Source organism: Papilio machaon, chromosome 2, assembly GCF_912999745.1.
Source record: "Papilio machaon chromosome 2, ilPapMach1.1, whole genome shotgun sequence".
Classification (NCBI taxonomy): domain Eukaryota; kingdom Metazoa; phylum Arthropoda; class Insecta; order Lepidoptera; family Papilionidae; genus Papilio; species Papilio machaon.
In genome coordinates, this window is record NC_059987.1 from 6,445,024 (window position 1) to 6,460,734 (window position 15,711).

Sequence of the window (15,711 nt, forward strand, 5' to 3'; positions counted from 1 at the left end):
TTGAATAATTTCTTGGAAAAGTTATCGTTAGAAGATATAACAAGTGCAATGCCACCCGCATGCACTGCACTTTACGTTATTTATATAATTAATTTATTAAAGTCAATGTACCCATTACATTTATTCAATATCAAATAAATTGTCTACAAATCGGAATATATTAAAAGTTATTTATACGAAAAATTCTAACCTCTACAAAAGAGAGACTCTACATAAAGATTTTTACAAAATTAATAGAAGGAATACAGGAGACATTTCAACGACATTTTTGCAAATATACACGAAATTATGATCAAAGAATTTTGTACGATTTGCGAAACAAGAACAAGGAAGATTTACTTCCGCACACTTTTAGAACAATTTCCTCATTTCCTCTTATTCAATTTTACTTACATATATTGATGTGGCACTTTTTCGAATGTTGCCAATGGTAACAACGATCGATAAGTACGAAAACCTTCAAGTTATTATTTATATGCCACATTTTCCTCATTCGCCCTTTCTACATAATTTGCAAATCTCTCCTATTTTACCTTTGTCAATTTTGGTTATACTCGTACTAATAAAAACACTAAGTCTGGATGAATTTACGTTTATTCACATCAGGCACGTGTTAATTTCAAAGCTTATTGAAATAATTATCAATTTTTCGGATTTTAATAAACAAAGTTAAGCCTTCTAATTGGAAATTTAAGAAGCATCCAATTCATTAAGTCGGAGCTCATTGTTGGCGTTGACTTATTGGTTTTGAGTTAGCAAATACATATACTATTTGAGTCATTATTATTATTTTGAAAAAAGTTATATAATAACACAATTCCTAGACAGTTTATTTCCTCCGTATATAGTACTTATTCAAGCATCATTGTCCAAGTTATGGACAAGGAGACCTAAGATATCCGAGCTTTATTTTGAAACGAGTTTATCGAATAGAAAACAATTAACAATACACATTTTTAATTTTCAGATAGTAGGACTTCGAACCTAACAACCATTTTTGAATTTGAATTAGCTTTTTCAAATATTTAGCGTAACCATAACGTAACCATAAAACATAGACAATGTTTCAATTACATTTTATCTTAAACAAATGTTAAACCTTTTAGCACAACCTGACATTACCAGAAATCATGATTATTGAAATATGATTAAGCGTAGTCTCCCTAAATGCGATCTTGACAAACAAATAACAAAGTACTTATACCGGAAGCTGTTTTGGTAATACATATTTAAGTGTTCTGTTTTATAGCTACGATCAACGGCGGTCAAAGGGTTAAAGACGTGTTTACCTTAACAGTGTCTGGTGGTATTTTTTGAAGTAATGATTTAATTTCCGATGGTCACTTATTTGACAATGTAAAAGGTTGACTTAAAATTGTAACATTAGTTTAAAGAAAATGACGCTCGATTATACATCCATACCGAACAATAATATTTTCTTATCCATAGTAAAGACCGGTACAGTTTCTTTTATAGCAAGACAACTGAAAGAATATTTGCCTTCGGAAGAAATACGCATCGTTTATATAAGAGACAATAGTCTATCACACTCATGAAAGTTCATGAAAACATTATTCGCGTTCATTGAATTAAAAAAAATAATAGCAACTATTCATGAAAGGTGAAAGAAAATTTTTTGTTGAACAGTTTATTATACAATTACTCGACGGAAACAATTCATGGCTTACTCGTACAATTTAAAACTCTCATGACAAAGGTAGGAAATATAAAAGGGGACAAAGAAGACGTTAACTGAAGTAATGAAGATAAGAGCCAGGTTCTACTTTTGCTCATTTACGAATTTTCAGAAAGAGAAGGACACACAAGAAGAATTAAGAAAAGAAGAAAAGTAGTAATAATTGAACGCTAAACGGAAATCTTTCTGGAGTTTTCAATAATTTTTAATTAATTGAAGCCACCTAAGAAACCAACAAGCTGGTATTTTCGAGGGTGTATGTATGTATTAATGTGTGTTTGAAGTAAATATTGACATAAAAAAAGTTTGCTTGATAGCTTTTTGGTCCCATTCTTAACTTCAAATTTTAAACAATTCATACATCGTATTAATACTGCCAATAAATAATTATAACCGAATCCATGCGATTTGAATGGCAAATCGTGCGACTGGTAAGCCATCATAACGGTCACCGATCGTTCGGCGACATCCGCAGGTAGCGCGTTGCGCTGCGGGTGTTGAATGATAATGAAGAGAAGTGCAGCCCTTAATATTAATATTCGCACACATTCACATGCAAACTTAGCGCAGTTCCTCTCTAGTAATGAAACGCTCGGTGTCGCCGAAGCGCGCGTTGCACGACGGCGACGGCCTAAATTAAGCTTTATCCTTATACAGTAACACGACCAGTAAGAATTGATAGTGTATGATACGCACAGTGTAGTTGTGGACTCTCGCTAGGGTGTGCGTACTGTGTGGCACATGTTCCCGATGTGGTGATTCACTAGCAGCGTCGAAAAAAAAAACCGGGACGGCGGGAAGGCAAGCGAGGAGCGAGGCAGCGAAAGTCATTGATCCCGCCACGCTCCCCGAGGGCCGACGCCGAGTCGACGCCATGGCTGAGCTCGCGGAGGCGGAGGCAGAGTGGGGCGCGTCGCCGGTACAGCTGGTGCGGCCGCTCGTGCTCGCAGTGTGCGCCGCGCCCGTCGCCGGCGCCGCCGCTCTTGCGCATTGCGCGCTCCTAGCCGCTCTGCTCAAGCGATCAACAAATGGTACATTTTCAAATTATAAACCTAATTTAAGTAACTGTCTGATAATTTTCACATATATACCTAATATAAAATAATCAATTAAACAATACTACTATAATGTTTTGTTAAAATTTATTATTATAAAAACAAATAAATTAAACTTAAATGCTTTTATCGATACACCAGCTTGCTTCATTATAGACACGAATGTCACTTTGAATTAATTAAGCATGAATGAAAGATAACCTGAAACAGATAACATACACAGAGCATGTTTTTGATCAGAATATCGCTGTAATTTCTACACTTCAAAAGGAAGGCGATCGTAAAGCCTTGTATTTAAATATCAACAAACGATTATTTTTTTTCAGGTCTGTTTTACATACTTATACAATTAGCCATGGCCGATTTATTACTGCTGGGAACAACCATCGCACCAGAGCTATGGTCTTACAATGCAGGAACGTGGCAATTTGGTAGAAGTGCGTGTATTGCCTACCGCGGGCTTAATGTATTCGCAACGACGGCATCTTTATATTTAATCACTACAATAGCCCTCCATTCTTTGGCAACAGCAAGTTTAGAAGAAAAAGAAGCTCGTAAAACCTCCGGCAAAAGAGATGATCTCGATGAAGACGACGAAATTAGATCGTCGAGACACAGCCTGGTCACTAGTGATACGTCAACGCCGCCTCGTACGATGAACGTTGATTACCGCCTTACTAATACCAAAATACGGATTGCACCTCCTGTACTTTTCGTTTGGGTTTTATCTGCATCGCTGAGCGTGCCGGATTTTGTTTTGGCAACTACTGTCCATCTAGATCATAATGTGGTGCTATGTACGCTTGTGGACACGAGTCATAGACTTAATATGCACTCATTACTAGCCATTTTCAACTTGTTCCTACCCATTATTATAATGAGCGCTGCCGCAATTTTAATATTGATTAAACTGAAGTCCAAGAAAGGTCACTCACAGTTCGATGAAACGTTTCCTGCATTAAAATTATCATTGTGTTTAATTTGTACTTATGTTGTCCTTTGTGCACCACGTTCTATCGTTACGGTCTACAGTTTGTACTCGACATCGACAGTGGAGAATGAATACGCAGTGGAGCAACCCGGTTACGTACTAACGTTGGTGAACTTAGTAAGTGTCTGCTTATACCTAGTGGCGAATGCTGTACGACCTCTTCTTTGTATAATTCTTCTTCCGAAGTTAAGAAAAGTGTTCTTTTCCGGTTTGAGAAACTCTAATGTTGATATTTAATAGAATAAGACTGTGATACCACGATAGTATTTCTAATGCATTTGTCAATTTTACATGTAAGAATAAAGTTTTATTTTTTTAAGACTGATAATAATTATTTTTATATATTCGCAATGCCAAATTCGAAACAACCCCATAATCATAGATATATATTACTACCTTACACGGAGCATAAAATTGAGGCAAGTTAAAAGGCCTCCAGAGACCTTTTTTGTAATAAATTTACCCAGTGTTGTCATTTACATTACACAATTTACAAAAAAAGTAATAAATTAATTTCATTAGATTTTTTTTTCTTAGTTTTTAGTAAAGATTAAGAATAAATGAATTCAAATATTTAACCGTGGGTTTCCGAGACCAAAATCTCTGTATAAAACATATAGTCATCCCTGTCATTATCTTTGACAAAACAGAGATAACAATATGTTTTAAACGGAGATTTTGGTCTCAGAAACCCACGGTAAAATTTAAAAAATAGTATGGCTTATTTTACTTTTAATTTTCCCGAATTTGGGAAAATTATTCATTACACTGGTATATATTTGCGTCACCCACACTACTACACTATATAACAGAATTGCAAAAATCATCATAAAATGATGCAAAATCTTGGTCTAACCCTCCAATAGTTATTGATGATATATCACACCTAGCTTCGTGTGATATACATCTATCATATACGCTTAATGGAGAAAGACATAATGTGCATAAATGTCCCTAACTTTTAGGCACATTATGTCTGACATCTGGTTCTTAGAGTATGCCGGGCATGGGATTGATAGGCCTAGCGTTGTTTTAATAACAGTCACGGAGATCAATGAATTAAATACGTTAACACTTTGTTTTATTGACAAAAGAATCCTTACGACTTTGATAATATGAGTTGACAGGTGCTAACTATGGTATTAATTCTCATGGTGGACTGTTTGGAAACACTGATTTGGCTATTGTCAACTCACATGTTGGAAAAACATTATCTATGAAAGGAGAAGAATTTGGAAGTGGGCACAATAGTAAGTTGTATTCGGCTGTAAAATACGTATCCAATGATGTATACACATCGCTATTGGGGGTAGGACAAGACTTCCTAGTAACTATGCCATTGTCCTTTGTATGAAATATAATTATAGTTTTGTACACTCACACCGACAATAATCTAATATATTATAACATTTCCATGTCACAATGTTAGTTACCGAACTCCTCCGTAACGGCTTTACCGATTTTTACCAAATTTTATATGCGTATTCAGGTCTGAGAATCGGCTACTATCTATTTTTCATACCCCTATTAAGTTTTTTTTTAACTGCGTGCAGACGGAGTCGCGGGCGACAGCTAGTTATTAATAAGAACATTAACTCCATATGCAAACAGAGCTATAAAGAATTAATTTTTTATGTTATTGTCTATATGTATGTTCAGGAATTTTCGTTCAAAAAATTTAATAGCTATAACGCTTTTATTTCTGATAGTACCAATGACGAGTGGACATTTTACAAAATGTTAAATTGTTTACGTAGAGAATTCTTGAAAATCTATTACTCCTAGGCCAAGGGTCCGCCTAAGGGTTGTATTTCAATGAATACATCTATGGTCATAGAGCAAATGGGTTCATTAATTAAAAAATAAGGGAAAATAATTTTAATTACATTTATTAAGCAAAGTTACCTTTCCTCAATAGCAATGCATGTGGTGTAATCCTGAAAAATACTTTCTAGTTTATTTCCTCAATCCAAAGCCAGGGTGTCTCCCGTAGGGGCGAACGGCCTACCAATCAATTGGCAAAATGGAAAGCACCCCAAAACCATAACTCTTTTTAAGAAAAACCTGGTCTGTTTTGCATATTTGATTTTATTTATGGGAGGAAGCCAGATTTATCTTGTTGACTGGAGTTATAATAATTTAGATCCAAGTGGCTAGTTAACTTATCCTTGGCCTTTATACCATAGAGTATCTAAAATAAAAGTATTCATACACTTTTTGATGTGCTGTTTGTTAAATAACTCATTTCTATGTTATTACTTAGGTATTATATGTTTATATTACCTACTTGTAATTTAGGCGTCTGGTATTATAGTAAACATTTTTAACAGCCCAACAAATATTTTTTACAAAAAATTATGAAAATAATGGTGTTGCCAGTATATATCTATTGGTTATATGCTGATTAACGATTTTATATAATCCGTTTTTTTACTCTATGAAGTATAATTGATACACATAATCAGCAAATCTTTTTATATTTTCTAATTTCCTAGCCACTATTAATGAAGATTTGCTAGTATTAATTCATCATTTTGAACAGATTGTTGGCTATCTGGTTTCCATAAAAAAGATCTGCCTTGTAACTTCGTAGAATATATTACTTTTGTAATATATTCTACGAAGTAATACATTCTGGCAATGAATGAAGGTTAACATAGTGTTATCCGTATTATACACATCTAATCATGGCAATGCACATGAAATTCATGCCAATATTTTTTTAAATCGTGTTAGGACTGCGGCTTGATTTATTCATATGGTACATTTTATTTACATTAAATTGGAAAAGGGGTATGATTTAAAAAGGACTACAAATTTCGCCAATTTCCATCATAGTAAGGTTGCATCGGCGGTTTATAGGTTATCATGGCGAAATGCGTTGCGTAGACAAACATCTTTTTGGGGTTAATAGGTGATGGTTTATTTAAATATTGGTTCTAAAACTAAAAAGTGTATTTAATACAAAAGTTTATTGGTGAAAACATGAAAAATATAATAGATTAATGGCTGATAAAATGCAGCAGAAATGTTACAATATTTGTCCATCACAAAAACTATTTTGCTAATAAATGCCTGAAAGTTCAGAATGCTAGTAATTAATCAGTGATGGGCACAACAAAATGGTTAATGTCAACATTTAGTTTCGCTTTGGTAATATTTTATATATATATATAAAGGACATCACAAAAAACCACATAAAAGACACTAACAAGTTTTTTGTGCCCTAATTTCATACAGCCATTACAGATCGTGGATTTATAATGAAAATCTAATTATCGGGTTACTGGGCGTAGGTTAACAATTTTATTATCTAATTGCATAATTTTAAAACATTCACCATCATGATCTCCTTCACTGCTGACATGCGGCGAGAGGAATGTTGCTTTGGGGCCGACCGGGCTGTAGAGTTCGTTTTAAATAATAAAGGAAAACACTTTTAACTTAAGAAACCGTAATTTTAATAACTTAAGTTATAAATATTTATATTCATCAGGTCAGCTCGATATCTGTAATCCAGTGTAAATACAGAAATACAAAACCGTCAAAGATGACACATAACATTAATTTTAGACGGAACGTGAAGGTCCGCTGCGAACGACATGTTTAACATTTTTACAAGCGACGGCTGGCGGCGGGAGGCGACGGCCGCGCGGCGTTCTCGAATGTTACTCGCGAGTGACGACACCGATGAGAGTGCGGCGAGCGGCGAGCGCCGGCTCTAGTTGTCGCCGCCCTCGGCCGGCTCGTCGCCGTCGCCCTGCGTGTCGGACGTCCACAGCGTCAGGTTGTCCCGCAGCAGCTGCATGATCAGCGTCGAGTCCTTGTACGAGTCCTCGTTAAGTGTGTCCAGCTCGGCGATCGCGTCGTCGAACGCCTGTAACACAAACCCGTCTCACTCCTATTCTACTCCACTCCGCTCCTACCATCTCAACACGACAACAAACACATTCATTTTATAATATATACACGAGTTAAATAAATATACACTCTTGATGCTGGCTGGATCGAGTATTAACATGTTAATCGCTTTACATGGCCATGCCGAGGCAAAATTAGTGAGTTTATTTTTGAGAAACATCTAAATTAATTTGTAAAAGTTCGATGTTCATGCAATCTGTTGGAGGGTGGCTAGACGTATACTAGACTAGTTAGTAGGGGATGCACGATCGATAGGTACACTGCAGATTGTTGTGCAATGAATAAACCTGTTTAGCTAAGTGGCACGCCCGCGCAGGGGAGTTGATAATCTCGTAATAGAATACGGAAAAGTTGAGCGCGAGACCGAGCCGGATGGGATGAGTCGGTTGCATTTTGGTCTTGGCGATGTCGAACGCCTCCTGGTAGGCCTTCTGCGAGTCCTCCACGACGGCTGGGGACAAGCGAGCGATTAGCGGCGCGCGTGCCCATCCTCGTGCCAGCCAGCACAGAGCCTATGCAAACTGACACAAATAATGACCTGTTTGGCGAGCTGACACGCCTTGTCTGGTGAATTTAATATCTCATAATAGAACACGGAGAAATTTAACGCCAGCCCGAGCCTTATTGGGTGTGTGGGCTGCATTTTTGCCTTGCTGATTTCGAAAGCATCCTGGTATGCTTTCTGTGAATCGTCTACAACAGCTGTAATTGTAAAGGGTTGTTAGAACTAACTTTATGTTTTATTAAGGACTTAATATCATTATATAATTTACAAGAAAGTAAAAAAAATATAGCTATTAATAAAAAATAACTTACAATTTCTGGTTTCTCCTGTGGCCACTTCTGCAAGGTACCTGTAGTAATCTCCTTTCATTTTAAGGTAAAATACTTTGCTTTCTGGATTACTAGCTTTAGGGATTAGGTGTTTATCAAGTAAGCCCTGTAACAATTTTTTATTGGTTATATTTAAATTTAAATTAAGTTTTATAAATGTTTTCATTTATTTCAGTATTCCTTTCTATACTAAACTAGCGTTGTAATAAAATTATACCATAGTATTACGATATTAATTTGATGCTTAAGTTTTTGTTACGTAATAATTTGCTTAATAAAATCTCGTTAGTTTTTTTTTTTTAAATTCCGTTGCGACTTCATATCAATAGTTCAATCGATAGCAATGCACTTTCTCCTCTGATTATGTAAAAGTGGTGACTAAAAAAAGTTACTGTAGTAAAAACCGTAACGGAAAATTGACAAAAAATGCATTGGATAGTTGGATGTCTAGAGATAGGGCAACGAACGAAGGTGGGATGGTTGCGCGCGCAGTAGTGACGCGGCGCAATACGTCACACCCCTGCCCCCGCGGCGCGCGCACGCCGCACCGCGCCCCGGTGCGGCCGCCATGCGAGCCCAGCTACCTACTACGCTTTAACGCCCATCATTAACATCAATATACAATTTGCGCACAAAATGACCGCGACGTTTGCATCACCCTTAAATTGGCACCGTACAAATACGATGACGTCATCGCCGTAGGAAGGCTACCAATGCCATCAATCTATTTAATGCGGAAGGAATTCCGTAATATCCGCAGCTAAGACAAATGAGATGGTACTGAAAATAGTAAAATCAAAAATAAAAAGTATAAATTCTTACCAAAACGTCGTAGCAGATTTCTCTGAGCTCTTTTTCTACTTTAACCCTATATTCTTTTGCCATCTGTTGTTTTCTTTCCGAGCCTTCGGTTTTCTGTTCGATTGAGGAGATTACTCGCCATGATGACCGCCTGGCGCCCACGACGTTCTTATAGGCAACCGAGAGCAGGTTTCGCTCTTCGTTGCTTAGCTCGACGCCGGTTTCCGTGACTTCCTTCATCGCGGCCGCCATGTCGTCGTACCGCTCCGCCTGCTCCGCCAACTTGGCGCGTTGCACCAGCTCCTCCTTGTCGACCGACATGGTTGGTGATCTGTGACAATTATATTACTGATGCCCCTGCAACAATTCAAACAAAAAGAAAATCAATGCATTGATAAAAGTAATTAAAAACCGGAATTAAATTAAAATATTCTCAGAAAGACTAATCGTTTGGACGTCACTTTCACCGCAGTGAATCCAAAATGGGTATGTGAGTCATCATGAAATGCGGCGCACCTTGGATGGAGGCTGTCGGGCGCACTGGCGCAATGTAAAAACTCAACGTAGCTCTAAGAGCGACCCTCACACCAATCGCGACATCGACCCGGCGTCCGTTCGGTTTGACAGCATCTCACAGACTCGGACCACTGGCGAATGTAACAAGGCACGCGCCGTCGCTGCGCCGCCTAGGCCACCGCCACTGCGCCAACTGTATTGATCCGGCGACGCGGGATAAACACTCCAGACGAAATACGACTAGCGCGACGCTTGCCCCCTCCCCCCCTCTGCACCCCCGCGCCGCCATAACCCCCGGGCACCCGCCCTCGTGCACCACACCCGTCAGCCTGGCGCCTGCCCCTCCTCACCCTCCCTCCCCTACACCCCTTATATATCTATCGATACTTCACCTTATAGCCAAAGCCCTGTTGCTAGGGTCCACTTTGACCTAACATTTTCATAAAAGAGCAAATTATTTTAATATATAGTTCAGTACACAGAAATTTCTAAATGAACCCCATTTAAACAGACAAATAATAGATAACCAATACATAATTATGTAAGTACATATCTAGCAAGGCTTTTGAAATATTCAGCAAATAGGACATAAAATTCTATTTCTCCAATCTTGAAACATTTTGCCATGACAAAGGTCAACTAAATTAAATGATGACATAACTGGTACTCCTCCCTTGGGTAAGAGGTATGCCTTTTTGAAATTGATTTAATATATTGAATCTGAGTAAAATTACATTATTGCAAATACAATTTTACAATATGTTGTTAATGGATTTTACTCACATTTTTCAATTTTCTATTAAAATAACTTAAAAATGTTGAGGTTTGAGTTGAAGGAAATGAGAGGTTCATTTGTCAAATCATGTGGTTTCCACTGACAAAATCATATTGTGATATACTTAATTTAGTTTGAAAAAAAAACTGAGAAATTGAAGACAATGAAAATTTCATATTAAATATTTCTTGTTTAAAAAATATTTGTCATTACTCTTAACATTATCTTCTTATAACATAAACAAGTCTGTTACAGACATATTCTAAATTGGAGACATAATTTTTCAAATACCAAGTACTGAAACATCGTTTTACAATATTTGATAATTTCTATACATTAAATTAATTACACTGGACATTATGGCATGGAAAATAATTTGTTGATATTGATTTTGCAATGTATGATTCATTCAGTGTACAAAATGAATCATCCAATTTTAATACCAAATCTTAATCACAGTTCTTAACAGCAACTATGTTAAGTTCGGTGCCATTATATTCAATAACTCAGTCAAGTATGTCTTAGACTTTAAAGCCAAAAAAGCTCAGACCCACTCGTAAGAGAATAAGTGTTGTTGAATGATGTAATAAATTTTGTGGAAAATGCCAATTGACAAAACCTCCATCTACATTATAATCTTTATGATAGTAGCAAATACAATATATTCTATAGCTAGAAAAATAATTATCAGCTCATGTAACAATGAGGAAAGTTAATTTAAGGACAACCTGGTGTCAGTGTGTAATGTGTAGATCTAACAATAAGTACTGGGGATTTCAACTGATCTTAGTACAAGGTGAACCTACTTTTAAATGCAGCACGTGTCTAACTTCTGCACGAAAACGGTTAAGTGCCGCGCTCAAAAAATAAAAAAATAAAATTTAACCTATAAAATGCTGGATTCTAATTTTATAAAGGTTTACCAGTGTAAGATATACACAGGTTACAAAGATAAATTATAGCGGCATCTTCGATTATTACCCCATCGCGTTTCCCATGACAATTTAACGGTTATCTTAAGATAAGGAGACTTAACAAAAATGCACGGCAAAGTTACTACGCACTTACGTGACGGTAGGCTACTTTTCAGTTGGTAATGAAATATATTTAAAATGTAGCCGTGAACCATAAATGTAACGTTCACAATACATATAGTGACAATGTTCAATCATTATAATAGTAAAAAACTATAAAATAGACGAAAATATAATGTAGCCTTTATATAGTCTAGGCACATACCTAATTATCTTAGAGGCTATAACGAACCTATAACCACCTTACTAGTTTGCTGTCAACGTATAGAACTGATAGATGTCTTTGTTAGTAATGCAACTAATCGTCACTAATCAAATTATTATAAAAAGTTTAGAAAACTAGAATCTAAATTGATAGCTAACCGCACCACAATATCGTGTCGCCGGCTCAGGCAAAATGGCTGCTGCTAGGGACACTCCTTTTATGCGTCACAGTCACAAAAGTACAAAAATACGACTTCAAATTAAAACACTAAAAAGCCCGAGAAATACATAACACATAATATATTTTAATGCACTTACTTGTTTGAAGGGAATTAAAGTAATTAAGCCAGCAAATTGCAACACGATTTCAATTTTTCTCTTGCGGTGAACGATACACTATACTGACGGCGGCGGGGCCAGAGGGGAAACAAAAAACGGAAGAGGGTTCTCACAAAATGTCCGCCATCACAAACTTCTTGGCTCGATGATAGTCTTTGGTTCAACAGGGAAAGTCGAAAACACTATTTGCACTGCTCTTGCATGGGTAATTAAAAAGAGATAGCAACACACGAAACACATAAAATCGATTGGATCTCGCCCTAGGACAGGAAATGTGCAAATCGCGCATTTATTTAAAAATCTCATACTTGTTTTTAAAATCAATCGCTTTTGAAGTACAATCGGAAAATTTTAACCTCAGGAGAAAATTACTACGATAAGTATTAAAACATTAAAATCTCTAAAGTGTTTTACTGAACTACTGTAAAGTATTATCCAATTAACTTGAAATAACTTGCTATATAAGTTTTATACAATTTGATCCTTTGATATTCAAAAAAAATGTGTAAGATTGTATCAAAGGCAAATGACCATGATGGGGTATATATAGACGACAATATCCTTTGATGAAAAAAACTATTTAAAATAGGAAAAAACCTGCAAAAGTGGTGGATAGTTTGCAGATAATGTAATACAAGGTTAACGAATTATATACGAAGAACGCAAAGAATGTAAGGCTCGGTTTGTGATATTAAATTTTTGGAGATATTAATACCTATTTTTTTTTTAGATATAAACCTCTGCGTTTAATTTTTTTACCTACTAACTCTATGACCATTTGACAGCATTTGGCCATGTTAATATGTACTCTTTGTACCACATTCTGATAAAAGGAAAACACGTGAAATTTCACGTGTAAACAGTAAACATTTAGAAAACTTTTATATAAGGCTGAAGTTTTAAGGTTTTTTCCTTATTATCTCAAATCTAACTAAATAAATAATAATTAAACATGCCGAAGTCAAAACGAGATAAAAAAGGTAAGTCTTAAAATTATAACCTATGTAACGTTAATCCGGAACACGAAAATCGATGTTTCTCTTGTTTATTTTAACATTTGTATTTCTAATGCTTTAATATGTTTCAGTTTCACTAACCAAAACAAATAAGAAAGGACTCGTTCTTAAACAAAAAATCATTGAGGAAATACGTAATTCACTCTCAAAATATGAACACATTTTTCTTTTCACGGTAGACAATATGCGTAATACTAAACTAAAAGACTTGCGAAGTGAATGGAAGGATTCAAGATTTTTTTTTGGCAAAAATAAAGTGATGGCAGTGGCACTGGGCAGGACGAAAAGTGATGAAGTTGAAGATCAATTAAATTTGGTTAGTGTTTAGAGTTATATGTGTTAATTTCGAAGGAAACACACAGTAAAGTGAGCTATTCCATGGCATGTTAATTTTATTTTTAGTAATACACTGAGTAGACGAATAAAAAGAATCTAAAAAGTTTGATTATATATGATCATTGTATTTTTGTGCTTTTAGTTATCAAAAAAATTAAAGGGCCAGTGTGGTTTACTCATGACTAATAGAAATGTTGGAGATGTTCTTCAGTGGTTTAAAACCTATAGAGCGGCAGAGTATGCCAGAGCTGGTTTCATCGCTACACAAGATGTCATACTACCTCAAGGGCCACTCGAAGACTTTTCACACACAATAGAACCACATTTGCGTAGATTAGGTCTTCCCACATCTTTGGAGAGAGGAGTCATCACCCTTGTTAAAGAATATCAGGTCAGTTTTTGTAGGTTTTCTTTCACTGATACATAAATATGAATAGCTGAATCAATAAAGTTTGATTATCCAAAAACAGCGGAATCTGTACACCCATATCTCCCAATTAGTTTGAATAATCACCTCTCTACTATAGCTAAATTATGTAGTATGATTCTATAAGTAAGAGCCATTAAAATATTTTCTGTGCTATTAGCATTTTATCATACTTAAAAGAAATTATTTTTAAAGGTTTGTAAAAAGGGTGTAGCGTTGACACCAGAACAAGCCAGTATATTAAAACTTCTTGGCAACCAAATGGCCAAGTTCAAGCTTGAAATCAAATGCCATTGGACCAAAGGAAAAGGATTTCATAAAGATGTTGATGTACTGAGTGATCAGGAGAGTGATAAAGAAAGTGAAAATGAAAATGATAATGTACTTGAAGATGAAGAAATGGAAGAAGATGAAACATAACACAATCATGTAAATAATAAATATTTTTAAGTATAATTAAATTTGTAGTTTTTTAATTGACTGTCACCTTAATATATATCCACTGTTGGACATACTGACCTCTTAATTTAAGCTATAAATTGAGAAAGACCAAACACACTTTCAGTAAAGATTATTTTGCAACATGTGCCATGTTATTTTTAATTATTCATATCCACTTGAAGAGATTTAAAGATATGTGTGTAATATACCAACCTGCACTGGACCAGTATGGTTGACAACAGCCTAGTCGAACCTGTGTGGTAGGCTCATATTGTGTGGTGGTAGGTTGGTGGGGGCATAATATTGTATGACAATGACGACTAGTCATTCATGCCATTTTTCGAGATGGCACCTTCCCATTAATTGAGAGCAGTTCATATTCATAGGAGGAAATAAAAGTCAAACATTCATTGTATTTTTTAATTAATCACAGAAACAATAAATTATTCTCTTTAAAAGATATGCTACAAAATTAATTATAAATCATTTAAAACCGATGATCCACAATGAAACTAATCGAAAACCTACATGAATAACAAAATACAAAATTACACGCTAATAAAAATATATCAACTAAAATAAGAACTAACACATTTGAGGCTACGCCTCCGTCGAGAATGTGGTTTTGCGTAAAACGTGTAGTTTAACATAAAAAAATAACTTAGCATACATATTGATCACAGTACAAAAATAAAGCATCGCTTCATCGATCGACGACATCACAGCTTATGTAAACAGCAAATAATATAACATTTGCAATCTATGGAATAAACAGTCTTTTAATGAAGTGAACATTGTAGTATTGAAGGTGTTAGGAACAGGATTGGCCTACACATACATATTTACTTTATCGGTACTTTAGCTGCAAAAACATTGGCAAGACGACTGAATACTTGAGGGAAAGCTGTGATATAACAAGTATGCAATATGTTGAGTTACTGTAACCTCACTATCATTGTGGCACCGAATCACTACTCGAATAATTTTTTTATAGGATGCTGCAAACTCAGTTAACTTTTTAGATTCAAAAATTGTTTCATCATAACCTATGAAATAATAAAAAAGTAGCGAATTGGTACCACAAGCACTGTTGTAGATGTCAATTCATTAATGAAATGCAAGGGTAAGGAACAAATGTTACAACCCGCATAAAACTGAGATCACTTACATCACAACATATTAGTTACATTTGCTTACCAAACACGACTCTATATTTAATCTGAATTATATATTGTGAAACATAAGACCATGTATTTTATAAAGTATAAGGTTTTTTTTTGTCATAATCTACGTCTAATCTACGTATTTTAAACTAATCAGTAGAG

At 35.5% G+C, this 15,711-nt stretch overlaps 3 protein-coding genes across 8 annotated transcripts; 2 read left to right on the forward strand and 1 right to left on the reverse strand.

Moving 5' to 3' along the window:
• The first annotated feature begins 2,513 nt into the window (after positions 1-2,513).
• Positions 2,514-4,060, forward strand: LOC123721777. Its single transcript, XM_045681480.1, has 2 exons — positions 2,514-2,727; positions 3,078-4,060. The coding sequence occupies exons 1-2, from the start codon at positions 2,571-2,573 to the stop codon at positions 3,977-3,979; spliced, it is 1,059 nt and encodes a 352-aa protein (XP_045537436.1). The 5' UTR covers positions 2,514-2,570; the 3' UTR covers positions 3,980-4,060.
• A 3,126-nt stretch (positions 4,061-7,186) lies between these two features.
• On the reverse strand, positions 7,187-12,265 carry LOC106709057 (14-3-3 protein zeta). 6 transcript variants are annotated; one of them, XM_014500731.2, is made up of 5 exons: positions 12,146-12,265; positions 9,320-9,655; positions 8,480-8,603; positions 7,951-8,114; positions 7,187-7,619 (listed from the first exon to the last, which is right to left on the reverse strand). In XM_014500731.2, the coding sequence occupies exons 2-5, from the start codon at positions 9,617-9,619 to the stop codon at positions 7,464-7,466; spliced, it is 744 nt and encodes a 247-aa protein (XP_014356217.1). In that variant the 5' UTR covers positions 9,620-9,655; positions 12,146-12,265; the 3' UTR covers positions 7,187-7,463. The 6 variants fall into 6 exon arrangements, with proteins under 6 accessions (XP_014356217.1, XP_014356213.1, XP_014356216.1 ...); XM_014500727.2 differs by lacking the exon at positions 7,951-8,114 and adding an exon at positions 8,202-8,365 and having other exon boundaries at positions 12,146-12,264; XM_014500730.1 differs by lacking the exons at positions 7,951-8,114; positions 12,146-12,265 and adding exons at positions 8,202-8,365; positions 11,992-12,072.
• Positions 12,266-12,965: 700 nt separating this feature from the next.
• LOC106709025 (mRNA turnover protein 4 homolog) lies at positions 12,966-14,406 on the forward strand. The gene is made up of 4 exons (XM_014500670.2): positions 12,966-13,146; positions 13,254-13,498; positions 13,661-13,909; positions 14,141-14,406. Exons 1-4 carry the CDS (start codon positions 13,119-13,121, stop codon positions 14,363-14,365), a joined length of 747 nt encoding a protein of 248 aa, XP_014356156.2. The 5' UTR covers positions 12,966-13,118; the 3' UTR covers positions 14,366-14,406.
• The last annotated feature ends 1,305 nt before the right edge of the window (positions 14,407-15,711 follow it).